Source organism: Gadus morhua, chromosome 13, assembly GCF_902167405.1.
Source record: "Gadus morhua chromosome 13, gadMor3.0, whole genome shotgun sequence".
NCBI lineage: Eukaryota > Metazoa > Chordata > Actinopteri > Gadiformes > Gadidae > Gadus > Gadus morhua.
This window is the reverse complement of record NC_044060.1, coordinates 13,322,631-13,345,939: the sequence shown is the minus strand read 5'-3', so window position 1 is coordinate 13,345,939 and position 23,309 is coordinate 13,322,631. Positions and strand designations below refer to the sequence as shown.

At 44.9% G+C, this 23,309-nt stretch overlaps 1 protein-coding gene across 1 annotated transcript in view; it reads right to left on the bottom strand.

Moving 5' to 3' along the window:
• Window positions 1-408: 408 nt before the first annotated feature.
• tafa1b (TAFA chemokine like family member 1b) overlaps window positions 409-23,309 on the bottom strand; it is a 114,122-nt gene continuing 91,221 nt past the window's right edge. The window contains exons 4-6 of the mRNA XM_030375878.1: window positions 12,198-12,322; window positions 10,547-10,638; window positions 409-500 (exon numbers count right to left, since the gene is read on the bottom strand). Of these exons, the coding sequence (XP_030231738.1) occupies window positions 10,612-10,638; window positions 12,198-12,322 (152 nt within the window). The 3' untranslated portion in view covers window positions 409-500; window positions 10,547-10,611. The remainder of the gene's footprint in view (window positions 501-10,546; window positions 10,639-12,197; window positions 12,323-23,309) is intronic.

Sequence of the window (23,309 nt, the reverse complement as noted above, 5' to 3'; positions counted from 1 at the left end):
CGTTTGCTCTGGTCTGACTGAGGGGTGGTGGGCGAGGGGGAGCAGGGCTTTACATAATGTCCTCACAGCCTTTAAAATAACCCTTCTTGCTTTCAAGTCCTTCTTCTCCCTGGAGAGGAAGTGGGGGGGAGGGGGGGGGGGGGGGGGGGGAGAGTTACCAACACGGGGCTCATAGATCAACAAATGTTTGTGTGTGTGTGAGTGGGGGGGAGGGTGGATTAAGATCAGTTTTGAATCCTTGGCAACACGCAGGCAAAGCTGTTTATTTTACTCGAGATGGAATCCCTCCTTCAATCCCTGGTAATCCTCGGTCATCCAGTGTCCATGGATACAGTATATCTAGTTGATATGGCGGTGGAGCACAGTCTCAGGGGGCGTGGGGGGGGGGGGGGGCGGTGGGCCCCGAGGGTCCGAGGGTCTGAGGGTTGGAGGGCGGTAGGGGGGGGGGGGCTGGCACGGTGATCAACGTGTAGCGCTGTCCGTTAGGTCCCGGGATGAATCTACAACACAGAGCAGAGTAACAGAGATAAGCCATACACACACGCACTGTCAACACGCATGGGAGCGCACACACGCACTCACACACCTATACAGACACAGCCACAATACATTAAGTGAGGACAAACATGTGTGTGGGGATTAGACCAAGAGGAAATCCCCCCCCCCCCCCCCTCCCCCACAACCCGACCCCTCATCCAATCCACCTTTCAGAAGGATAGGCTTTTGTAACTGCCGTGGATTCGTATCAAGCCCTTCTCACCTGCTGCGACCGCCTCGGGGAGCAGATAGGCTGTGTGGGTCCAGACACTGTGTGTGTGTGTGTGTGTGTTTTCCTGGCTCTTTCTGGTCTATCGGCTGAAATCAAAGTGCTCCGGTGTGTTTCACTGCTGTGTGTGTGTGTGTTGGGATGTTTAGCCCAGTGGCCCTCCTATCTCTGTGTTTCATCTCACATCTTTCACCCAAGCCCCATCCCCCACCCCCCCCACTCCCCCCCATGTGTAAACAGCCAATCAGGATGCGAATATGTCCTCCAGCCAGGTCTAACAGCCCGGGGGTAAACAGGTTCGTAGCGGAGGCTGCGGTGTGTCTAAGCGCTGTCCAGACCTATTCAGCGTCGGAGAAAGAGCTGGACCCACTTCAATGGTCCATTGTGGGAGGGAATTGAACGAAGCATCCGTACTAAAGCCAAGCTAAACACAAAAATATAAATAAAATAAAGTAATCCCGTTGTGGACATCAGTGACGGCGTCGGTTAATGACGACGACGAGTTAATTCACAAAGTTAGTCAATAGGCCTCATCGAATGCTGAATAACGATAATAACATCAGTGTGAAATGTTTCATCCTTACCCCTTTCTCTTCGCATTGCCTGGGTGTACACATGAATTTCCCTTTCCGAAAATGACACACTGTAAGTAGTGAGAGGAGAGCTGTGGTGTGCTTTCACACTATGGGGCTAATTAAAACACAGCGGCCAGCGCCTCGACCCCACCGCCACACGGCCCTGACCTTTACAAGAGCCCAGGTGGAGGGCCAGGTATGCTGGGCTGGATTAGAGCAGCACAGGTTGGGCTCTGACACTCCTGGCCCCCGCTCAAACAATGGCGGTCGGATGGCATCTTTTCCCATGGAGTCATCACCCGTCCTGTGAATACATTTCATCAGGACGTACTTGTGATTCATTTCCCCATTTGCTAATTTAATTGAAGCGTGACTCCGAAGAGGAATAATGGGGTGTAGGCCTTTGGGCGTGACGTATTAGGGTTCATGAGAGCGTTTCATTTGGAGCCAAGTGCTCTGGGTCTCCTTTGTGAATTATTTTTATTTTATTACTGAAACTCCAAGATGTCTCTCAAAGGGACGGGGCGAGACTATTATGACAATCTTTTTGAGTTTTATACATTTGATCAAATGTGACTCATAACCTCTCATTCTCTCTTGTCGCCAGTGGAAATACATGCACCTTGGTTGTGCTCTGAATGTATATATAAACCTCATGACTGTGTGTGTGTGTATGTATATGTATGTATATGTATGTATATATATATATATATATATATATATATATATATATATATATATATATATATATATATATATATATATTAAATTCAAAGTGTTTATTGTCATATGCACAATAAGCATCATGTTCTCAGTCATACAATGACATTTTTCTTTTGTTTTCCACAGACTGAATGCCATCAGAGAAATATAAAAAAAATACAATATACAAATAAAATAGAAAAAAAAAGCTGCAACAATATAGAATATACAATTGACAAGATAAATAGAAGAGCAGAAACTAGATGAAATAATAAATTGAAGGTAAAATAAAAATAAAAATCGGAATGGTTCAAATCCAAGAAAGTATGCCGTAGTGCATGAGCAAAATGTAAACAGTGGTGGCAGTCCTGAGGTAGAATAATAATAATAACAACAGACTCCTATCTGTTGTTAAGGAGTCTGAGGGCAGTGAGGAAGAAAGAGTTCTTTAGTCTGGTTGTTTTGGACTTCATACTTCTGTACCTCCGTCCTGAGGGTAGAAGTGTAAACAGTCCATGCTTGGGGTGGGTGGGGTCCTTGATTATGGAGGCAGCTCTCCTGTGGATCGGTGGATGCTCTGCAGAGAGGGCAGTGGGGTTCTGATGATCTTCTCTGCAGTCTTTACCACTCTCTGCAGTCGTCTGCGGTCCAGAGCAGAAGTGCTGCCGTACCAGACAGCGATACAGCCGGTCAAGATGCTCTCAACAATGCAGCTGTAGACGTTTCTGAGGATCTCAGGCGACATGCCAAACTTCTTCATCCTCCTCAGGAAGTACAGTCGCTGTTGTGATTTCTTAACCAGCTGTGTGGTGTTGAGTGTCCAAGTGAGGTCGTCGCTGATGTGGACGCCGAGGTACTTGAAGCTGCTCACCCTCTCTACTTCAAGCTCCCCGATGAACAGTGGCCGAGGAGGACTCCTTTTCTTCCTCATGTCCACTATCATCTCCTTGGTCTTGCCCTTGTTGAGGGTGAGGTTATTGTCCTCACACCATGACACCAGACTGGCCACCTCCCTCCTGTAGGCCGCTTCGTCCCCGCCCGTGATACGTCCTATCACTGCGGTGTCGTCCGCAAACTTCAGGGTGGTGTTGTCTATGCGGGAGGCGACAGTCATGAGTGAACGGGGTGTAGAGGATGGGGCTGAGCACGCAGCCCTGTGGCGTGCCAATATTTGTGATGATGCTGGCTGAAGTCCTATTTCCATTCCTGACAGACTGGGGCCTGCCAGTCGGCAGGTCCTGGAACCAGTCACAGATGGTGGGGTGCAGACCTAGTGTAGACAGTTTGTCGGTGAGAATGTGGGGGATGACTGTATTGAACGTGGAGCTGTAATCCACAAAGAGCGTCCTGATGTAGGAGTCTTTATTTTCCAGATGGGAGAGGGAATAGTGGAGAACGGCAGCGACAGCATCAGAGGTGGACCTCTTGGGCCGGTAGGCATATTGCAGGGGGTCCAGGGTGTCCGGCATGCTGCTCTGAATGTGGGTCAGCACCACTCTCTCAAAGCACTTCATAATGATTGGAGTGAGTGCTTCTGGTCAGTAGTCATTCAGGCAGCTTGGTGGGCTCTTGTTGGGAAGGGGGATGATGGTTGTGGTCTTGAAGCAGGAGGGAACTGTGCAATGGCTGATGGAAAGGTTGAAGATTGATGTGAGAACATCAGCCAGCTCGTCGGCGCATGCTCTGAGAGCTCGCCCAGGGATGTTATCTGGTCCGGCTGCCTTGCGAGGGTTGATGTTCCTCAGGACTCTGTGTACCTGTCCTGATGAGACGGTTAGTGGGGGGGAGGGTGCTCATGGTGTGTGAGGGCCTCCTCTCTGTGGTGGGGCTGGAGGTCTCGAAGCGGGTGTAGAAGGTGTTGAGCTCATCCGGCAAGCTGTCTGTGGAGCTGATGGTGCTGGTGGTGGTCCTGTAGTCAGTGTTGTGCTGCCGGCCTTGCCACTTCCGCCCGGAGTCAGCAGAGGAAGAGAAGCCATCCAGCTTCACTCTGTACTGCCTTTTGGCTGCTCTGATGGCTTTTTCCAGACCATACTTGGCAGCTTTGTACTCTTTCTCATTGCCTGATTTAAATGCAATGGAGCGAGCACGCAGCATGTGGCGTACCTGACTGTTAATCCAGGGCTTCTGGTTGGGACACTTCTTTACTTGTATAGTGGGCACGATGTTGTCAACACAAATACTAATATACCCAGTCACATACTCAGCCTAGTCCTCTATGTTGACAGAAGAGTTCTCCAGAGTGGTTGCAGCTTCAAACACCAGACATGGGGGACTCGAGTCACATGACTTGACTCGAGTCAGACTCGAGTCGCAAATTTGAGGACTTGAGACTTGCTTGACAAACACTGATAAAAGACTCGACTTGACTTTGACTTGGTCTTCAGACTTGAGACTAGACTTAGACTTGAGACAGATGACTCGAAATGACTTTTCTAAAGTTAGATTATAGGTTGGATATGTGATTTGCGATACGCCAGCAGATTTTGAAAAGACGCAACTCAAATGGTCCTACCCCCTCTCCTTCAACGCTGACTCTGACTCCACCCATTCCAAGTACATGGACGCGCAATCACACAAGAGCGCGAACACAGATGCGCGAGAGTGGGCCAGGGCAGGCTAGCTAGGTTGGTGTTTAGGGTTGTATTCTAGCGCTAGGTCCAAATGTGGATTAGCTAGTAAACTAGCTCCAGTAGCTACCGCAGGATAACAACAAACAGAAGCTTGCTCTGGGTCACGAGCTTTGAGTACGTGCACGAAGAGGTCACGCGCGGGGGGAGGGGGAGTGCAGTACGACCGTTTGATTGACGTACTTACTGTCCAATGCCACTCAGTGTTTCTGAAAATCATTGGCAGGAGTTTTTCGAGCCCTGCCCGTTCCACAGATGATTAACTTGTTTAATTTTAATGTCAGTAGGCTACTTCTAACTCAGTGGTTTTAAGTGTCTTTTTGTTCAAGGTGGAGGTACGAGTTATAGCAGTCCCTGCATCAAGTGCACCTGTTGAACATGTGTTCAGCCATGGTGGGGTGATAATGTGACCGCATCATTCAGAACTCAGTGACAAAGTACTGTCAAATTATTTTTTTTGCAAATGCAATGCATTGTAAGTCGATGTATGTTGCGAGGCAGCAAGATTGCTACCAGCTTTCAGGCTTGTGTATTACTATTTCCCCTTCCTACAGTATGTGTATGTGATATTACTTTTGAAATATTATTTTTTTTCATGTCTGATGCCATGTGTTGCAAATAATATTCTACAACATGTAGGGAGATTGAGTGATTGACTTGAACTGTTGTCGTATACAGCTACCTAGAGGTATATATTTGATTCTGTTCATAGGTTGGAGGTAAGGATCATAAAAAACATTTTCAAACTATGCAAATAATGGTTTTGGAATGTTTTGAATAGTTTAAGTTATTGTTATTGTTAAGACATTGTTATTGTTAATGTTGAAATAAAACTCAACTTATGAACCACTCTCTTTACCGATTTTTAAATGTGGAAACTGGGTTAGATCATCAGATTTTTGTATGACTTGACTTGTGACTTGCTTGACCTGAGCAATGACTTGACTTGTGACTTGCTTGATTCTCACCACAGTGACTTGGGACTTGCTTGAGACTTGAAGGTTATGACTTGAGACTTGCTTGTGACTTGCACATGAATGACTTACCCCCACCTCTGTCAAACACATCCCAGTCTGTCTGAGCAAAACAGTCCTGCAGGATGCTCTGTGTCTGGTGTCCAGAGTTTGACTTGTTTAGTCACAGGGTTTGTCTGTTTCAGCCTTTGTCTGTATGCTGGATACAGGAACAAAGAGATGTGGTCTGAGTGCCATAAGTGGGGGTGGGGTGTGGCCCTCCAGGCACCACGTATGCTGCTGTAAACATGATCCAGTGTGTTCTTATCACGGGTGGGAATATCCACATGTTGGAAAGATTTAGGGAATACAGTCTTTAAGTTGCAGTGGTTAAAGTTGTCAGTGGCGATGAAGGCAGCATCAGGATGAGCTGTGTCGTGCGTGCTGATGACGTCATAGAGTTTGCTGAGCACTGCTGTGGAGTTGGGGCGTGGGGGGATGTAAATAGCAGCCAAAAACACAGCAGTAAATTCCCTCAGTAGATAGAAGGGACAGCATCTCAGCAGTAAAAACTCCACATCTGGTGAACAAAGCTTATGAACAATCTGTACATCTCCACACCACGAGTTGTTGATAAACACACACACACCTCCCCCTTTGACTTTAACAGAGTCTGCAGTCTGGTCTCCCCGGTGTACGGAGTGAGTCTGTAGCTGAATTGCGCAGTCTGTGACTTTGGCTGTGCCTCAATTCAGGGGACGCATTGAAGGCTGCATTCGAAGGCCGATTATGTTACTGTGACGCGTCGATGTTGTCCCATTTGACAAATGCAGCCTTCTTTTCCAGGATTTGAAGGATCCACTGCCTGGATCCTTCACGGCCCAATGTATCCCGAGATTCATGCGAGTTGGATTTTTTCAGAAATGGCGTCGGAGAGAGCGGAAGCGGCAGTTGCAGCAAATTACATATTAAATGAAAAAAAAATAGAAAAAAAAGAAGAAAAAATATTAGTAAAAAAAGTTGGGACTATTTTCAATTTGTAACTTTATTGTCAAAGTTCAATGACATTAACTCAAGCCATATCACATTAAACTAATTAACGTAATATTTTACATAATTATTATATAACGGCTCTATATTTCTCCTCCGCCATTCGGTTTGAACCGCTGCGGTCAGGGTTGCTAGGTGACAGGAGCGGCGCGTCGTCACGCAAGGTATAGGGTGTTAGGCAAACTTGAAATGCTTCGTAGGCCAGACCGTCTCATTAAAAAACGTTTGTTCGGCCTTCGGTCCGGCCTTCCTGGTCTACCAAGGCCACACCTTCATAGACCCTGTCCTTCGAAGATTGCGTCCCCTGAATTGAGACACAGCCTTTGTCTGAGAGCCAGGTCTCGGTGAAGATTAGAGCGCAACACTCTCTTACTTCCCGATGAGTTGTAATCCTGGCCCTTAGCTCGTCCAGCTTGTTTTCCAGAGACCGCACGTTGGCTAGCAAGAGGCTGGGTAGCGGTGGTCGGCTAGCGCAGGCTTTTAGCCTAGCATGTAGCCCCCCCCTCTTGCCCCGCTTGTGTCGGCCGTTTCCGACGCGCTATCCTGGGGTCAGCTAGCTCACTCAAGCCCGGTGTTTCGGGGTCTCCCCGGGATTGATGGTGGTGGCCGCGGTGCCGGATAATGTGTTGTAGCTCCGGTGGTATGGAGCCAGTGAAATCCGAAAGGCTGTGTTTGCTGTCGATGTCCAGCAATGCCCGTCTGCTGTATGTTAGCAGGGCATGGCATGCAGAGAATGTAAAAGTAGAAAAAGCAAAATACACACAAAAAAGAGGAAAAACACGGCATTCAACGGCGGAGCGAACAAACACGTCTGCCTCGGGGGGCGCCATGGTTACGTCATATATATATATATATATATATATATATATATATATATATATATATATATATATATATATATATATATATATATATATATATATATATAAAACATTTAAGTTTTGGGTTCCAGTCCAGATTGACCTCTTCAGAACAAAAGCAGTAACAGGAGCAGAAACAGGTTGTTATTGTCGTGGTTCTCTCTCTGTCTCTCAGAATCCACCAGAGGTTTGTTAACAGAGAAAAGTGAATGCAGTGCAAATGCTGTCATTTTAACCCATGTGTACTTGTTCGTGGACATCCGTGGGCGGAATTGTAAATGTGACATTGTGTATTGTGTTTGTGTATGTGTGCATGTGTTTTCCTCTATTTAGAATTGTCCCCTTTTCCTTTATTCAGTCTTGTCCTCTGTTTCTGCGGCTTGTGCAAGGATTCCCCGCCTCTCCAGACTTTTCTGAGAACTAAGCTGCCTTCATCCTGATTTGTTGGCTGCATTAAGTTACAATCTACCTATCTTCTGTCAGTAAAGGCAGGCAAGGACAATCGGCAATAAGAGTGTAATGGAATCACGGCCGAGCATCTCTCTCTCTCTCTCTCTCTCTCTCTCTCTCTCTCTCTCTCTCTCTCTCTCTCTCTCTCTCTCTCTCTCTCTCTCTCTCTCTCTCTCTCTCTCTCTCTCTCTCTCTCTCTCTCTCTCTCTCTCTCTCTCTCTCTCTCTCTCTCTCTCTCTCGTGTGTGTCTATTTGGGTCAGAATAAATCAATCAGCCTATCTAGGGAAACCTCTTCTGACACCCCTTTGACAATAAAGCGAATCAACAAAAAAAATGCATGAAAAAGAATTATAGATCCTGTGATATTATCGTTGTTGTCAATGGATAGTCAACAATCTCTGGCAGTCCCGGCTGTGTCTGTCTGTCTTTTGACATCAGTGTATCACGTATCATCTCCCAGCTCACGTCCTTCTCAACTTCTCTCTCTCTCGTCTCACCTCCAGAGCTCGGGTTCTCTCTTCCCGTCTGTGTCTCGGTTCGTTCCGTACCTTCTAATGATTGATGACTTCTAGATGAGGTCACATTGTGACGGGAAGACATGCCCGCCTGGAGTGTGTCTCGACCGCCAGGGCGCACTTGTGATTCCCCCTCTTTCCGAAACAGAAGAAGGTGACGCGGACACATCTGCCTGTAGGTCACTGTTTCATCGCTCGGACGGACTCGTGTAAAAAGCGCCCGACATGTGTAAATTGGTGGACGGCTTGCCCTCTTGCACCCTACAATAAGCGTTGCCACGGCAACATGTGCATGAGGGCCGGGAGTGGGGGGAAGGCGAAGGTAGGAAGACAGATGATGGATCATGCCGTAACAAAAGGGTTCTGCTCTGGCTTCCCCACACGGCTTCAGCGCTTGCCTCTAATTGGAGCGTTTACACGCGTGCCACTGTGGCATTCCTTTTGGCCTTCAACGAATGGAGGCCACACTCTGAACCCAATTAATGGATATGGAGTGTTGATGGTTCTAATGATATAACATACCTACCTGGCAAGGATATTATTGCACATTTCCATCACTCTCAGAGGCTTGCAGTGGAATTGTTTAAATGGAAATTGTATCGCCTCTCTTCTGTAATGTGTGATCGTTGTGGTCATGTGGGGGCTGAATATGGGTTGATGTGTCTAGGCACGCAGTAGTTTCTATAATGGATTCCCACGCTGAGAGAGTGTGCTTGTGAAAGGTGTCTCCATCCGAGTCTCACTCTTTCTTGTGACATGCCCAAACAGAAAGGTCTGCCTAGTGGACAACCACAGAGCAGAGAGAAAAGAGAGAGGGCATGGAAATGGTTGGTTGTTTGCAGTTGTCACCATGCCATCCAGAATTTGTGCCAAACAGTTTCCATGGTTGATTATTGGGGTGTGGGTGTGTGGGTGTGTGTGTGTGCGCGCTCTGTGCTTTAAGTGGACGTAGGCCATTGAGAGTCTCAGAGAAGCATGAGAACCTGCAAGTGAAACAGAAAAACAAAGCCTGGGATCTCTGGCTTGTGACGGAGCAACCACAAATGAATTGATGTGGTCCAGGAGCCAGGGGGAAACCAGCATGTTGATTAAGTAGAGAGGGAGAGCAGGATGAAGAGGCTTCGCCATGTAGTCTGTAGGATGTGGTGTCAGCTGATAGCAGCCTCCACAAGCCCCTTGGAGGGGGATCAGACCAGTGAGAGACCCCCGTGATGGACGACACACACACACACACACACACACACACACACACACACACACACACACACACACACACACACACACACACACACACACACACACACACACACACACACATAATGGGTGTACTGACATATTATGAGGGACCACAGACACACACAAAGCAATGAGCATGTGACAGATTAGTGTGTAATGGGATTGGCTAACGAGCCGCTGTAATGGACGCCACACAGTAGCTGATAGCTGAAGGAAGAACTTGAAACAAAGGATGAAATGAGAGAGAAAGGAGATTTATACTGCCGTTACACACTGATCAGGGACGGAGGAGACCTGCTCAGGGGCTGTACTGGCCTCTTTGAGTGTGTGTGTGTGTGTGTGTTTGTGTGTTGTGTGTGTTAATGTGTGCATATAATCATACTCATGGTAATAAATGCATATTATGATCATTTACATGGGGGAATGGCCATTTTTTCTCCATTCATATTTGACACTTAATGTCCCGGTATAATTAAACGAGTGTACTTTATTTATGCATGTCTTGCCCACACTTGGCAGTACATATTTAGTGTGGGCGGCGGTGCGTTCAGTGGTTGTGTTACGCCTGCTTAATCATGCACAGCATGTAAACACACACTTGATTATTTCTCACCTAGTATTTGGGTTAATGAGAAGTCATTGAACATGAGTCACCCCCACCGCCACCACTCAACATAGAGTTCCACACAGTTGATGGAGAGCGAGAGACAGAGGCCGAGAGCCGGAGAGAGAGTGGAGCAGAGAGCGAGAGTGAGAGAGAGAGAGAGAAAGTGTTCGGGAAGGGGACAGCAAAAGCAGGAGAAAGACTAACCTTTACAGAAGCAAGAATGCAGCTCAATTTCTGTTGTAGCATCCTCTGCATTTTGCTTCAGGAAGCTAAAAAGGAGAGTATGGCTGGGTGTTCTGCAAAGAGAGGGTCAAGACAAAATAAAGTGTTCATTGGGAAGGTATATGATAAAAACGACTTAAGGCCTATAATGCCATGGCTCTCTCCGTCTTTGATGTGCCAGGAAGACATATTTTCTCATATAGACTCTGGCCTAATGATATAAATAAAATATGTATACAAATGTTATAACCTTGCTACGAATCAATTTAAAAGCCATTTGTTGAAATGATCCCTGTATCTAAAGATAATCCCCTTCCTCTCTCCAAATGAAAGGTGTTAAGTTAGTTAGCATTCACTGTTGCCACGGAGTCTGATACTGAGGCCATGCCAGTCTCCTGACTTCAATATTGTGTAGATTCCTTTAGCTGTCTTGAATCCAGGCAGACATGTCCCATTCCCCCTATAGTGTAGCTAATTATTTTTTGCCTCTCCTACTAGCCGTGGTCAATACATAATTCTCCATGTCCATCATGGTAACTCCCCTCACCCTTTTTTGCTCTTTTGTTACAGCCCACGATGTGAACGTTTCCCTATAAAAATGTTTTACACACATCCTCTCAATGAGGATGATTGGTAAATCATTGCCTGTGTCTTCTCATGATCATGCTCTGTTAAAGCTATGCTGTTATGCTTTCTTTCCTGTAAACCTTCCCTAAAATAAAAAATAATCATCACTCTCAAATCACAACTGTACTATTAATTCATATTTTGTGCCATTTTAAATCTACATGGAATTTAGATCGAAACAAATGTCAACATAAAAGAAAATATAAAGTTTTAACTATAAATTATTAGTATAGTCGAGGGGGGGTTCATGGTCAACTCAAAACAAACACTAGGTGTGGATTGATCTTGTATTTGTGTGTGTGTGTATGTATATCCATGTATGTGTGTTATGCATGCATGCTCATGGGTGTGTGTGTGTGTGTGTGTTTTTTTTTGTTTCTGTGTTTATTTGTGCAAAGGGAGTGTTGGGGGTTGAGTGGTCAATGGAAGGAATACAAATCAGCGATGAAGCATCCACACGGCTCTGGGCAGCACACTTGACCGCACACACCAGAGACTCCACGGCCCTCATTACATCACATCCACGGTCACCTGACATGGCCCGGTGGCGGTGGGAAAAATCAAACGAAACAAACAGGGACTCTGAGAGAAAGGTGTCCTTAGGCGCAGCCCAGCTCTGTTTACTGTCTCATTTAACACATTTTTTCTTTTCTTTTCTTTTGTTATATCCGTTTTGTCATGACAAAGCCCCAGTATCACACTTTGAGTAGTGCTTGTTGTATAAACGGATGTGTTGCACCCTGCATCGCCCTGCAAATGAGATGAATTTAACAAGGCAGTTCTAAGAGGGACACAGTGGTTGTGGTGTTGTTTCAGGGGTTGAAAGTAATGTTGTCTCACTGACTTGCTTATTTCGAGTGTAGGAAGAAGTAGAGCACTGAAACCTGTCTGTGCACGACTACACGTGTGTGTGTGTGTGTGTGTGTGTGTGTGTGTGTGTGTGTGTGTGTGTGTGTGTGTTCGCTTGTATATTTGTGTGTGTGTGCAGCACTCTAGGGGGTCTCACCCTCGTGGTCTTGATTTTGTTTCCAGAGGAGCACATCCATCCAGAGTTGTCAGGCAGAGTCTTGCACTCTTCTCCCTCCAGGCACGGCTCCATCTCACACCACCACTTCCCGATCACAATGGATGCTGGGCGGGAGAGAGGGGAGGACACACAAACACACTTACACCAGCCGTGACTTAATTCATAACCCTAAAGGCAAAATTGCGGTAAAAAGGAAAAATTAAAATCAGTGCAAAGGATATATATGCTATGAGATAATGTGATGGTCATAGAGAACATCACGTTAATAGATAACCTGATGTTTCAAGATGACATGATGCGACAGGATAACAGGATGTTACAAGACAATGCATCAGACTGAAATACGTAAACAGACGTTAACTGAAGATCGACGTTCCACAGCAGAAACATGGAAACAAGACGCAGATACCCAGAGAAACCCACACCAAACAATGGAAATACACCAAATCACACAGAAACACAAGCACACTTGCACAAACCCACTCCCTTACTTACGCACACCTTTATGCCTACATCTACACCTACACACACCTATACAACCCCCTCCCCACACACACACACACACAAACTGCATGAGGAAGGCCTCATGAGACCGGCAGTCGTGTTTTCTTCATCTCGTTTGGATCCCGGAGCGATTGTAGCATTTTTGCGAATGGGTATTTGGCTGTTGACAGTAATGTCTTGTACAAACAGAGATTAATCATTATTTTGTTTTGATATAGCCACATTGCATGCGGGGGCCTAATCTCATTTTTAATCAAAACTAATTGCTTCTCATTAACATCCACTAAATTCTTCCTGCAGCTATCTCACAAAACAAATATGTTCCAACTTCTAATCAAGGGCTTCCTGTACCCTAAAAGTGTTTGTGTGTGTGTGTTTGTGTGCGTGTGTGTGTTTGTGTGCGTGTCTGGCATGTCTTGAAAAACTTGATTCAAACCCTAAATGGTGGCTCAAACTTTAAACCCAGCGTGATATCATTAATAGCTGTAAAACGCAAACACACACGCACGCACACGCACAGGACTATCAGGTTTCGATTGGCATTTAAGTATCGAGAACCTCTGGGGGACGTCAAAACCCCTTACACACACACACACACACACACACACACACTCGTTACAATTTAAAAAAAAAATTGATGTTCAGAAACATTATTGAATTAGCAGCCAATAACATAACTGCTGGCCCAACTGGTCAGAATTAGTACACAATCCTTCCTGTTGCTCCTCATACTCACTCGCTCACTATTACTTGATTCGGAGCACTCGCTCCCTATCACACGATTTTTAGCCCTTTCACATCCCATCCATCTCTGTAAGAAAAAATCTCCTTTGAGTATCTACTTGAGAGGAGCTTGCTATGAATGTTTTTCAATCTTACATAACGTTTTCAAATCAATATACATGTCAACCACAAGGTTCTTTAGTTTTTAACTGAAACATGTGCTCCTGTTCCCATTCTAGTTCAAACCAATAACGTTTCTTTCAAGCCTGATTCATTTGTGAAGCTTTAAAAAATGAAAACTAGAATGTTCTCGTCTAGTTACCTAGGTTACACAGGCCAAACAACAATGAATGCTGTATGTATGAGCAACACGTCCTCTCTCGCTGGTGGACGAAAGAGGTTAAAGGGCATTCCCTCTCCGCACTGAATGTATCACAAACACACACAATTACAAACACACACACACAGACTCACACACGCACACAAACACAAACACACACAAACACGCCTGCGTTAAACTGTATTGCTGCTACTGAGGTTCAAAAACTGTACCACAACTGAAGTAAAAAGTTGGAAAATGAAATCATTACATTGAACATTAAAACCTAGCATTCTTCTACTAATCCCAATCCCACCGGCACTTCCACCTCTCCTCTAACATATTAAAATGTGAACCAATCTCCTGGTGGATCTTTAATCACATAGAGCTCCAGCGTGCTGCAGACTTCTCTTCTTGCCGCGTGCTACTTTGTGAGCGCAACCGCTGGGACGAAGCGACAGCCCTTGTCAAATTGCAGCGGGCCGCTTGGGGGACAGAGGATCTGATCAGATCCATTCAAGCAATACCCTGTGCTGGAAGGGCACCCCACCACCACCACCTCCACCACCACCACCACCACCTCAACAACCCGCCGTACAGATGTCCTTTCATTCATCGCCCTGACTGCGGGACTGCAGAGATTCGCGGGGAGCCTTCGGAGCGGGGAGCTCGGCATTCTGCATGGCGCAATCCCACCACGGACGATTTATATTCATCAATGTGATGGGAGATGGGAGAACCCACTCAAAATTGAGCATGGCAAAGTAATACCTGTGATACCCACCCACCCACATTGAGAATAGGGAAAAAAAACGAAATCGCTAGAAAATGAAATGGGAAGGGAGAGAAAAGGGGTGCATAACAAAGTGGAAGCCAACATGTGGAAGTGAAGATTAAAAGCGGCGGCCTCAAAAGAGCTGCTGATGCACGAGAGCTTGTGTTGCATGAAAGATGGAAAATATTTACACTGCTTCACAATTTCCCCAAAGCTTATATTAATATTCTGCTCATGTCGCCTTGATTATTTATATCAAGGGAGCATATAACTCGTGAAGTATGAAAAAATGCTAAACAGCTTCCATGCAATATACTATCTCATTCAAATGCACCGCTGCCCGTCCGAACATATCTGGAAAGTCTACAGTCTGTCTGATAGCTAAATTTTTCTACCAGATTAGATCAAACATCCTTTCTTTCATACTGACAATAACCAGCATGAAGCAGCCAAGAGCTATTATACTCAACAGCATGGTTATCATGATTAATCACACTTAAATTCTATCATAATTTTTCGCCCAGCACAGCTCATGCTCACCACTCCCCACCTTTTCCGTTATGTCAAGAGGCTGACAGTCTTTCTTCATTGAGGTCTTTGAGCTCAAAGGGCCCAAGCAGAGAAGATTAAAGCACAGAACAGGGCCTCATTTGGACACCTCCTATTTGATTGCACAAAAATGTCCGCGAACCAAGGCCCAGGGCATTTGGTGTTCGACCTTGCCCGCTGGAGGAGAGCCATCACTGGGCTTAGATCCACGCTTCCCTCCCTGGTGAACCACTGACCTCCAATACTCGGGTGCTTATGTCATACCGTAACTACTCCCACACCCGTCGTCAACACGGAGAGGGCATAACCTTCCCCTGACCATCGGAGACTAAACTGACTCTCTATCCTTTTCTCCTCCTGTTCCCTCTCTCTCGCTCTCTCTTGTTCGTGCTCTCTCTCCATGTGTCAAGAGCAGGGACAAGGACGTCAGGCTCTGGACTGCTTTTCCAAATCATTCCATGTGGAGAATGATCACAGCTATTCAGAGGCTTCGTAATTCATCCAGTGCAAGGACCGTAATCACATTTCAACCCAGTTTCGACCCAGTATGTACGGTGTCTGTGATGTCTTAGTGGTTCCAACCGCTAGTGCGCTGACCACACAGGCATAACACCTTGTACACCAAGGTTCACTTCCTACGTTTCCTTCTGTCATTCAAACCTTTGTCTTCACTGCCCTGTCAATTGAGTCTCAAACACAATGTGGTTTAAAATGCACACGGTATCTTCATGAAAAATATCCAATTATTCCTTTCAAAGATGACAGATGGTCTGAGAACAACTCCCCCCTCCTCTACCTACCCCAAAAAACATGACAACCAAAGCTTTGATAGCAGAGAGGAGAACAAACAGGACAACGTGTTTGATTGAAGATGTTAGCCCCTGTAGCAAGTTGGCTCTGATGGACAAACCACAAACAGCGGGATTTCAACTGATTGGGAAGCATGAAGAGACCATGTGCGTCTGTCAACACAGAACGAGCAGGACGTATGATTCATTGAACTTCTTGAAGTACATAGCAGGTGGCTCATTGTTTGAACACCTCGACAGAAGGAGAAGCGAGGGCCTCTGGCCCCAATGAATAGGAGTTCTCATTTTGTAATCTGGTCGAGCGGTGATCACCAGCGTTGAAAACAGAAGGAGCCCCACTGCAGGGCAACTGTATCGTCCTCTCTATTACCGACATGTCTCCATTGAAAATCCTCCTCCTTTTGTATTGTTAGATATTGTGCCGAGACGCGCTGGCCTACCCCAGGCTGTATTTACACTCTGTCATGTCCCATCCAAAACAAATTGATTGATGAATGAATCAGTCCAGCCAGTCCTTCCATTCATGCAAGCCTTTAGAAATCCTAAAAGGCCCATTTACAGATTTACTTAATTTCTAAAACATCACTCACTAAGCTGTTTAGTTACACAAGTCACTCCCAGTCACACGCGGGCTGGGTTTAAATGCTGCTTGTATCAAGACAAGAGCATGCTTTATGCAGTGGTCATAGTAAAGTAGTGGAGGGGGCCACGCGCCGATGAAGTGGATTAGTGAGGGATGGAGATCGAGACCCAGGAACCCAATGTTGGGTGCAGACTGTCATTATTCTTCATTCATTCTCTGGGCCTCATACACAACAAACAGCTGACATTGAATAGCTATTATTCAGGAGGACTAACACTTGCAACAAGGCTGTGGCTCCGTCTGTACAAAAAAGAACTGGATGGCCTTGTGTGTATCTTCTGACCTGAATTTTCCTCATAACAATACATTATTTATTGTTACGACATGTCCATATTTTCCACATCTTGAAGATAAAAATATAATCAAAATTGTTCTTTCATGAGATAATGAATTTACTTTTTTGTACTTTGCTTGCCAGTGTATTTCTTTATGCATAACTATTTTTGGGGTTTATGTCTATAAATAATGGAATATATTCCGTTAACACAAAAAATGCCACACCTCATTAAGAATGTTCAGGTATCTGCCATGTTGCCGACACGCCACACAAAAGTAACGAAAGAGAAACTGATCTGCAGGTCAAAGGTTATGAATATAATCACACCTTAAAGTAGTAATACATCATGAAACACTGTACAACCCATTGTTATAAAATGAATATTGGTGATGTACAACGCACACCAAATCCTATTTTTCCTATTCGCGTAATATTTACGTTATCATTATTTGCTATTGGTCACTGACTGTCGTGTCAGGCTTCCCGTGATCTGCTCCAGTGTGTCTGTCTCTTTGTTGATGTTAAGTGTTCATTCTCCACCAGTCCTTAGACTGTTCCCCTCACTTCACATATATTGCCTGCACCTCATTCCCCTCACCTGTTCATCCTTGTCACAATCTTCCCATATGCACCTCATTCTTCGATCAGTCTCTCCCCATATATACAAGTTCCCTTCCTTTGTTCCCTTGTTTGTTTGTTTTATTTCTCATGCCCCTTCGTCCTTGGGGGTCCCTGTGGTTCGCTCGTTGTTTGTGTATTTCCTGCCAGTTCTTGGACCTGTGATTCTTTATTAAAAGCCTTTTTCTTGTTTCATTTCCCGGGTACCGTGGTCTGATCTGCATTTGGATCTCTATTTTGTTCCTGCTGCCCTGCCAGCACTGGTCATGAAACAGTGTGATATTTTTCTAAGTTATCCAGAATTGCTTATGCTACCCCGTCTCAATGACACAACAACCGTATGATTAAGGAGCTGGAAAAAGATCTTTACTGATACTGTACTTTAATGAACGTTTCGGTAAGCCGCTATCACAGAGGCTAGCAAGTTTATGTTTAAGGGCTATTCAATGATCACTGTGTGAGGCATGTCGCTGCCTCTATGATCCCAGCAGATCTTGGCTACCTGCTGCCAGAAAAGGACAAATGGGCTTTGCTTGTCTTAGATGTTGTAGGGTGATCATGTTTATAATCAAAGTGAATTCTGGATATAAGAGGAAACATGTCTGTGTCCACTTACTAAATGACTGATTTCTTGCAAGAGGATTGTCCAAATACTGAGAGAGAACCCTGAGTTGTGGTTATTGAGAGGCTACAGAGATTTGAAGATATACTCTCCCGTTGAACCACATTGTAACTACTACTGCAGCAATGGGTCCATGTGACGTTATGGCGTCTACAGGAATTGATTTTAGCCACAGCAAAGTGAAATACTACAAAAAACTGTAAAATAGGACCTGGGGTGTTCTTTAAATCACCAATAGATGTTTTATAACAATGTCAAGTGTTGTATTGGCTGTATTACTCCTTTAATAATGGAAGGGATGTGACGAAGGATCTTCACCTCCTCCCGAGACAATAACCTATCCTGGTGGGGAAGTTTGAGTTACTCTCCCCTGAGTGTGTGTGTGTGTTGGTGTGTGGGTATGTGTGTGTGTGTGTGTGTGTGTCCAACCTCCGTCCAACCTCTAACTGGATTCTATGGGGCCCTATCTTGCATCCAGTGCAATTGACTTTCTACACCGAAGCGTGTATCTTGGCTAGTTTGCACCCGGCGCAAAGCCAATTTCCCCCGCAGCAAACCTGCGCCCCTAGACTTGCGCCCTGACCAGCGTGTCGGTGAAAAGCAGAGGCGTGTTCCGGCGCTAATGATAGGCCTACATGGTGCTATCTTACAGATCGATTAAGCAGCTGCGCAACTGACCGACAAATACTTGGTCTAAGTGCACTAGCGGATAGCACAGTTGGTCTTGCTATTTTGAAGTCCCATGGCAGGTCGGAACTGCAACATAAGCTTACACACCAGTAGGCTATACACATTACATACATGCCAACGATGTGCCTTATTGAAATATTATGATGTGGATTGTGGAATTTTTTTTTTTCCATAGAGGCTGCATGAATGAACATTGTAGTAGACTATGCCAGGCGTTAAAATAATAATAATAACAATAATGAACTCAAGCAAAGTAGGCTATATGCAGCCTTCCAAAACAAAATCTCGTTTTAGGGTAAATGATAACGTTGGTTAAATTATTTGGGAAAAAACAGCTGATACAGCGGTAATAAGTTGTATTTAAATCAATGCATCTGCAAACACCGTACAGCAAACAAATATTTTCTTGACAGACATCGTGTAAAAGCCCATAACTTTTAGGATTGATTGATTTGATCATGAGAAAACATTGTTTTACCGTGAGTGAGTGTTAAAAAGAATGAATGAATGCAGGCGCACGTGTGTGACTCCATCTGTTTAAACACACGCAAACTAAACAAGTAACGCATAATACAGTCCATGGCAATGTACGTTAACAGGGGAACACATGCATATTAGGATTAGGCCTGCACGATTTGGGGAAAAATATGAATCACGATTTTTTAGCTTAGAATTGATATCACGATTTTCTGCCAGGATTTTTCTCACAAAATGTAATTTTTATTGCACGCATGAACAATGACAAAAAAAATAAATGGCAGTACCAAACAGTTTTTTGGCACCTCTAGCACGTTGCGTTTCATATGTCCCGTTATAACTGATTAAAGTAGAGTATCAAAAACGAATTGATTTATTTTTTGCATATAGCAGCAGATTGTCTTTAATGCTGGCCTTTTATAACTACTGAACCAACTCTACACACCTGTAAATTAAGGTTAAAAAAATAAAAAGATTTTTAGAAATTAAAAAAAATAAAATAATTAATCCACAGAGGTGTGAATCGAGTTTGCGATATTATAACGATTTATCATGCAGGCCTAATTAGGATCCCAAGTCGATAACGATAATGTATACAATACGGGTAAGAAACGATGTGTGTTAATGTAATGTATTGCCGCATATCATTAAATAGACCAACAGGAGCGGCCAGAGGGCCGTACATCATATGTGTGTCATTAGGCTAAGTTTTCTTTGCCGAAATTTACATAACGACTCAGTATTTCAGAAGTTGTAGAAGAAAACGCTATTTCATGTATGAATTAGGCCATATTATTTGGCCATAAACTGAGCCATTTGAAGTATGAAATTCATATGGTCATGCATCTGTCTCATTGGGGACTGCAAACGCACTGTCAAAATATCAACTCGTCAGATTCAAATGCGCTCCTGGCTCTGAAAGGGCATGGGAGACGGCACTCTCATTGGTTTATTGCACGTTACGCCCAAACAACACCTACGGGTAATTAGGCTACTTCTAGGCAAACCTTTTCAGATTTGCATGGGGCGCAAGAGTCATTTATCCGCCGGTATAATAGCAAAAGCGTCGGAGACCCGCCCACAAGTCTCAGTGGATGGCTGTCGTTCCGAGAACAAAGTTTCAATAGGAATAATATATAATTAATAATTACATATATTAATATCTAAAGCCATTATTTGCCGCATAATTTTTCTCATAACACTGAAACACACTGTTCAGAGAAAAGACACCTGGAGCTACTTGGCGGGGGAATGAATGTCAGATATGGCATAATACAATTTGTATGAACCTCTACCAACCACTCCCCATTCATATTGATAGTGTAGCTAAAAGCTGCTTCGTTCATTTCATAAATTCTTTGTATTATTTATACAATATATGATATTTCTTATTTTAGCCTGGGGTGATTTTTACCTCGAGTGACTTAATATATGACATGTATCACTTTGAATAGCCGTGGATGTTACCCAAAATTCCGGTTTGAAATCGAGAGAAACAGATGGAATTCCGTCTTAGTATATATGTTATGTATACATGTATGTAAATGCACATATACAGTACAGCAGTCCGTAATGCTGGGGGGTCAATTGTCCCAGGGGGTACACGACTGTCTGGAACCACTGTGCTAGACATACAGAAGGGTTTATTCCCCATCAGTGATCAGTGGCAAGTGCCTCCATCTCTTTTACAAAATGGCGCCGGACATGAGAGAGAATGTGTTCTCATGCAAACCACATTCATGCGTACAATTTTTCTCTGAAATTTAGAATATGAGGAGGTCTTTTGTGTACGTGCTTTTTTTTTTTTGTGTGTGTGTGTGTGTGTGCGTATGTGTGTGTGTGTGTGTGGCGCGTGCATGTGTGTGTAGCTGTGTAGGCACATATACTTTGTGGGTGTGCCATATCACCCACCAGGATGAAGGGGGGGTTGCACTGAGAGGCATCGAACGTGAGTGTCTGTGTTTGGCCCAGCGAGGCCTGGAAGAGAGAGGCCGCAGCGTTTGACTTGTTAAAAGGGATGTTCTTCACTAAGAGCCTGCTTGGCCATGACATAACTGGGACAAAGTCCTCCTTGTCAGAGCTAATAATCAATTCCAGCTACAGGGATAATCTGACAGCCGGCCCCCCTGTCAGAGTCTGACACCTCTCCACCATGAAAGCTGTCCTCGCGCTGCCATACATTAATTAGGACCAAATCATTCAGCGTTTCGAGGGCAATTAACCCACGAGTGCAACCATTGAAACAAGGCTTTGCTTAGAGCTTGGAATGCTGATACACAGGGTAGTTTTGTGCTGTTTCCGCGTTGTAATACATTGATGACGCTAGTCTAGCACGGCTAGCCATCATAATGTATATGATATATGTACGCTGATAGGCTAGCTCTGCATCAGAGGGCCAAGGGTAAGAGCTGCTTGTACACCTTCAGGTTTTCCGATCTTGCAATCATGACCTGTGTTGTTTTTTTAGGGAGACACAACAAGCCGTATATTAGTAGATGTGTAATGTGTATTTTGCGATTGATGTTCATCATGATGGGTTTTAAATGTGTGCATCCATGCAGCAATTTGTGTATGTCTGTGGTTTATAGCGTGTGCATGTTTGTGTGTGTGTGTGTTTGAGTGTGTGCACATGTGAATGAGTGTTATTCTGTATGTGTGTGTGTGTGTGTGTGTGTGTGTTGTGGTGCGTTCTTATAGGACATCCATGTCAGAAGGTGTCCCCCAGGGCCTGCTGAGATGAGCTGGTACCACAGCATCATTCCTCATCTGGACACCACATTAATAACTGTGGGGCCCAGGGAGAGGGCCCCATCTGGGCCCCACTGCTGTAGCTGCTGAGGGGATAGGCCACTGACTCCACAAGTCTTTAATCCCTCATGCAGGCACAGGGACAGATGCCCAGTGGGGGTCACACACACACACACACACACACACACACACACACACACACACACACACACACACACACACACACACACACACACACACACACACACACACACACACACACACACAGGACTATCAGGTTTCGATTGGCATTTAAGTATCGAGAACCTCTGGGGGACGTCAAAACCCCTTCCAACTACAAACACACACAAAGGCGCACGCGCATGCAGACACACACACACGCAAACACGTGTCGGCAACTATAATTGCCCTGGCTGTGTGTGGACTGTCTACGCATTTCACAAGTGGTGCACCTCAGCGCGTTTAATATTCAGTCAAGAAAGACCTTGCGATTAAAAGGTGTTTGTTGGGGCAGCATGGTGCTGGGGCTGTCCAGGGAGATGGTCTTGCTGGCCTCCTCGCCTCTATCTTTAATCACCACTCCCCCCTCTATCAGAGCTCTATTGATTAAAGCAGCAGCCATTAGAGCAACTCATTCAGGAAGTCAGTCTCCCCCAAGCTCATGGAGAGATTGGGAGTAAACATCATAGTGCTTCTCTCCCTCCCTTAATTCTCTCACACTCTTATTTTTTCTCTCTCCCTTTGTATCTCTCTCAATTTCTCTCTCCTTCCCATCCATTCTCTCCCCTTCTCCCTCGCTCAATATCTTTCTCCCTTTCTCTCTCTTCCTTTCTCCCTCCCTCATCCTCTGGCTCTATCTCGCTCTCTTTGTCTCTCTCTCTGTCTCCCGTCCTCAGGTCAACCTCATCCTTCCATCTTCCCCTCAAAAAAGTTTTTCTATTTTACCATTCCTAGCTACCCTCCCCTTTCCCAAAAATGCACCATTGCTATGTTTCTCTCTCTCTGTCTTCATCTCTCGCTCTCTCTCTCGCGCTCTCTCTCTCGCACTTTCTCTTTTTCGCGCTCTCTCTCTCTCTCTCTCTCTCTCTCGCTCTCTCTCTCTCGTGCTCTTGCTCTCATTCTGACGTTACAACACCAGTCTCTTAATTTCATCCATTTATGTCAGCCTTTGGTTTTTCTCTTAGATGGATTTATTTTCATTTCAGTCAATTTTGTTGAATAAAAAATAAATGAAGAACATTTTCTTAAAAGAAAGTGCTATAGTTAGGAAATATTATTATAGTATAATGCTACGATGGGTATATGACAACCAAAACAATTGTCAAACTTACTGTTAT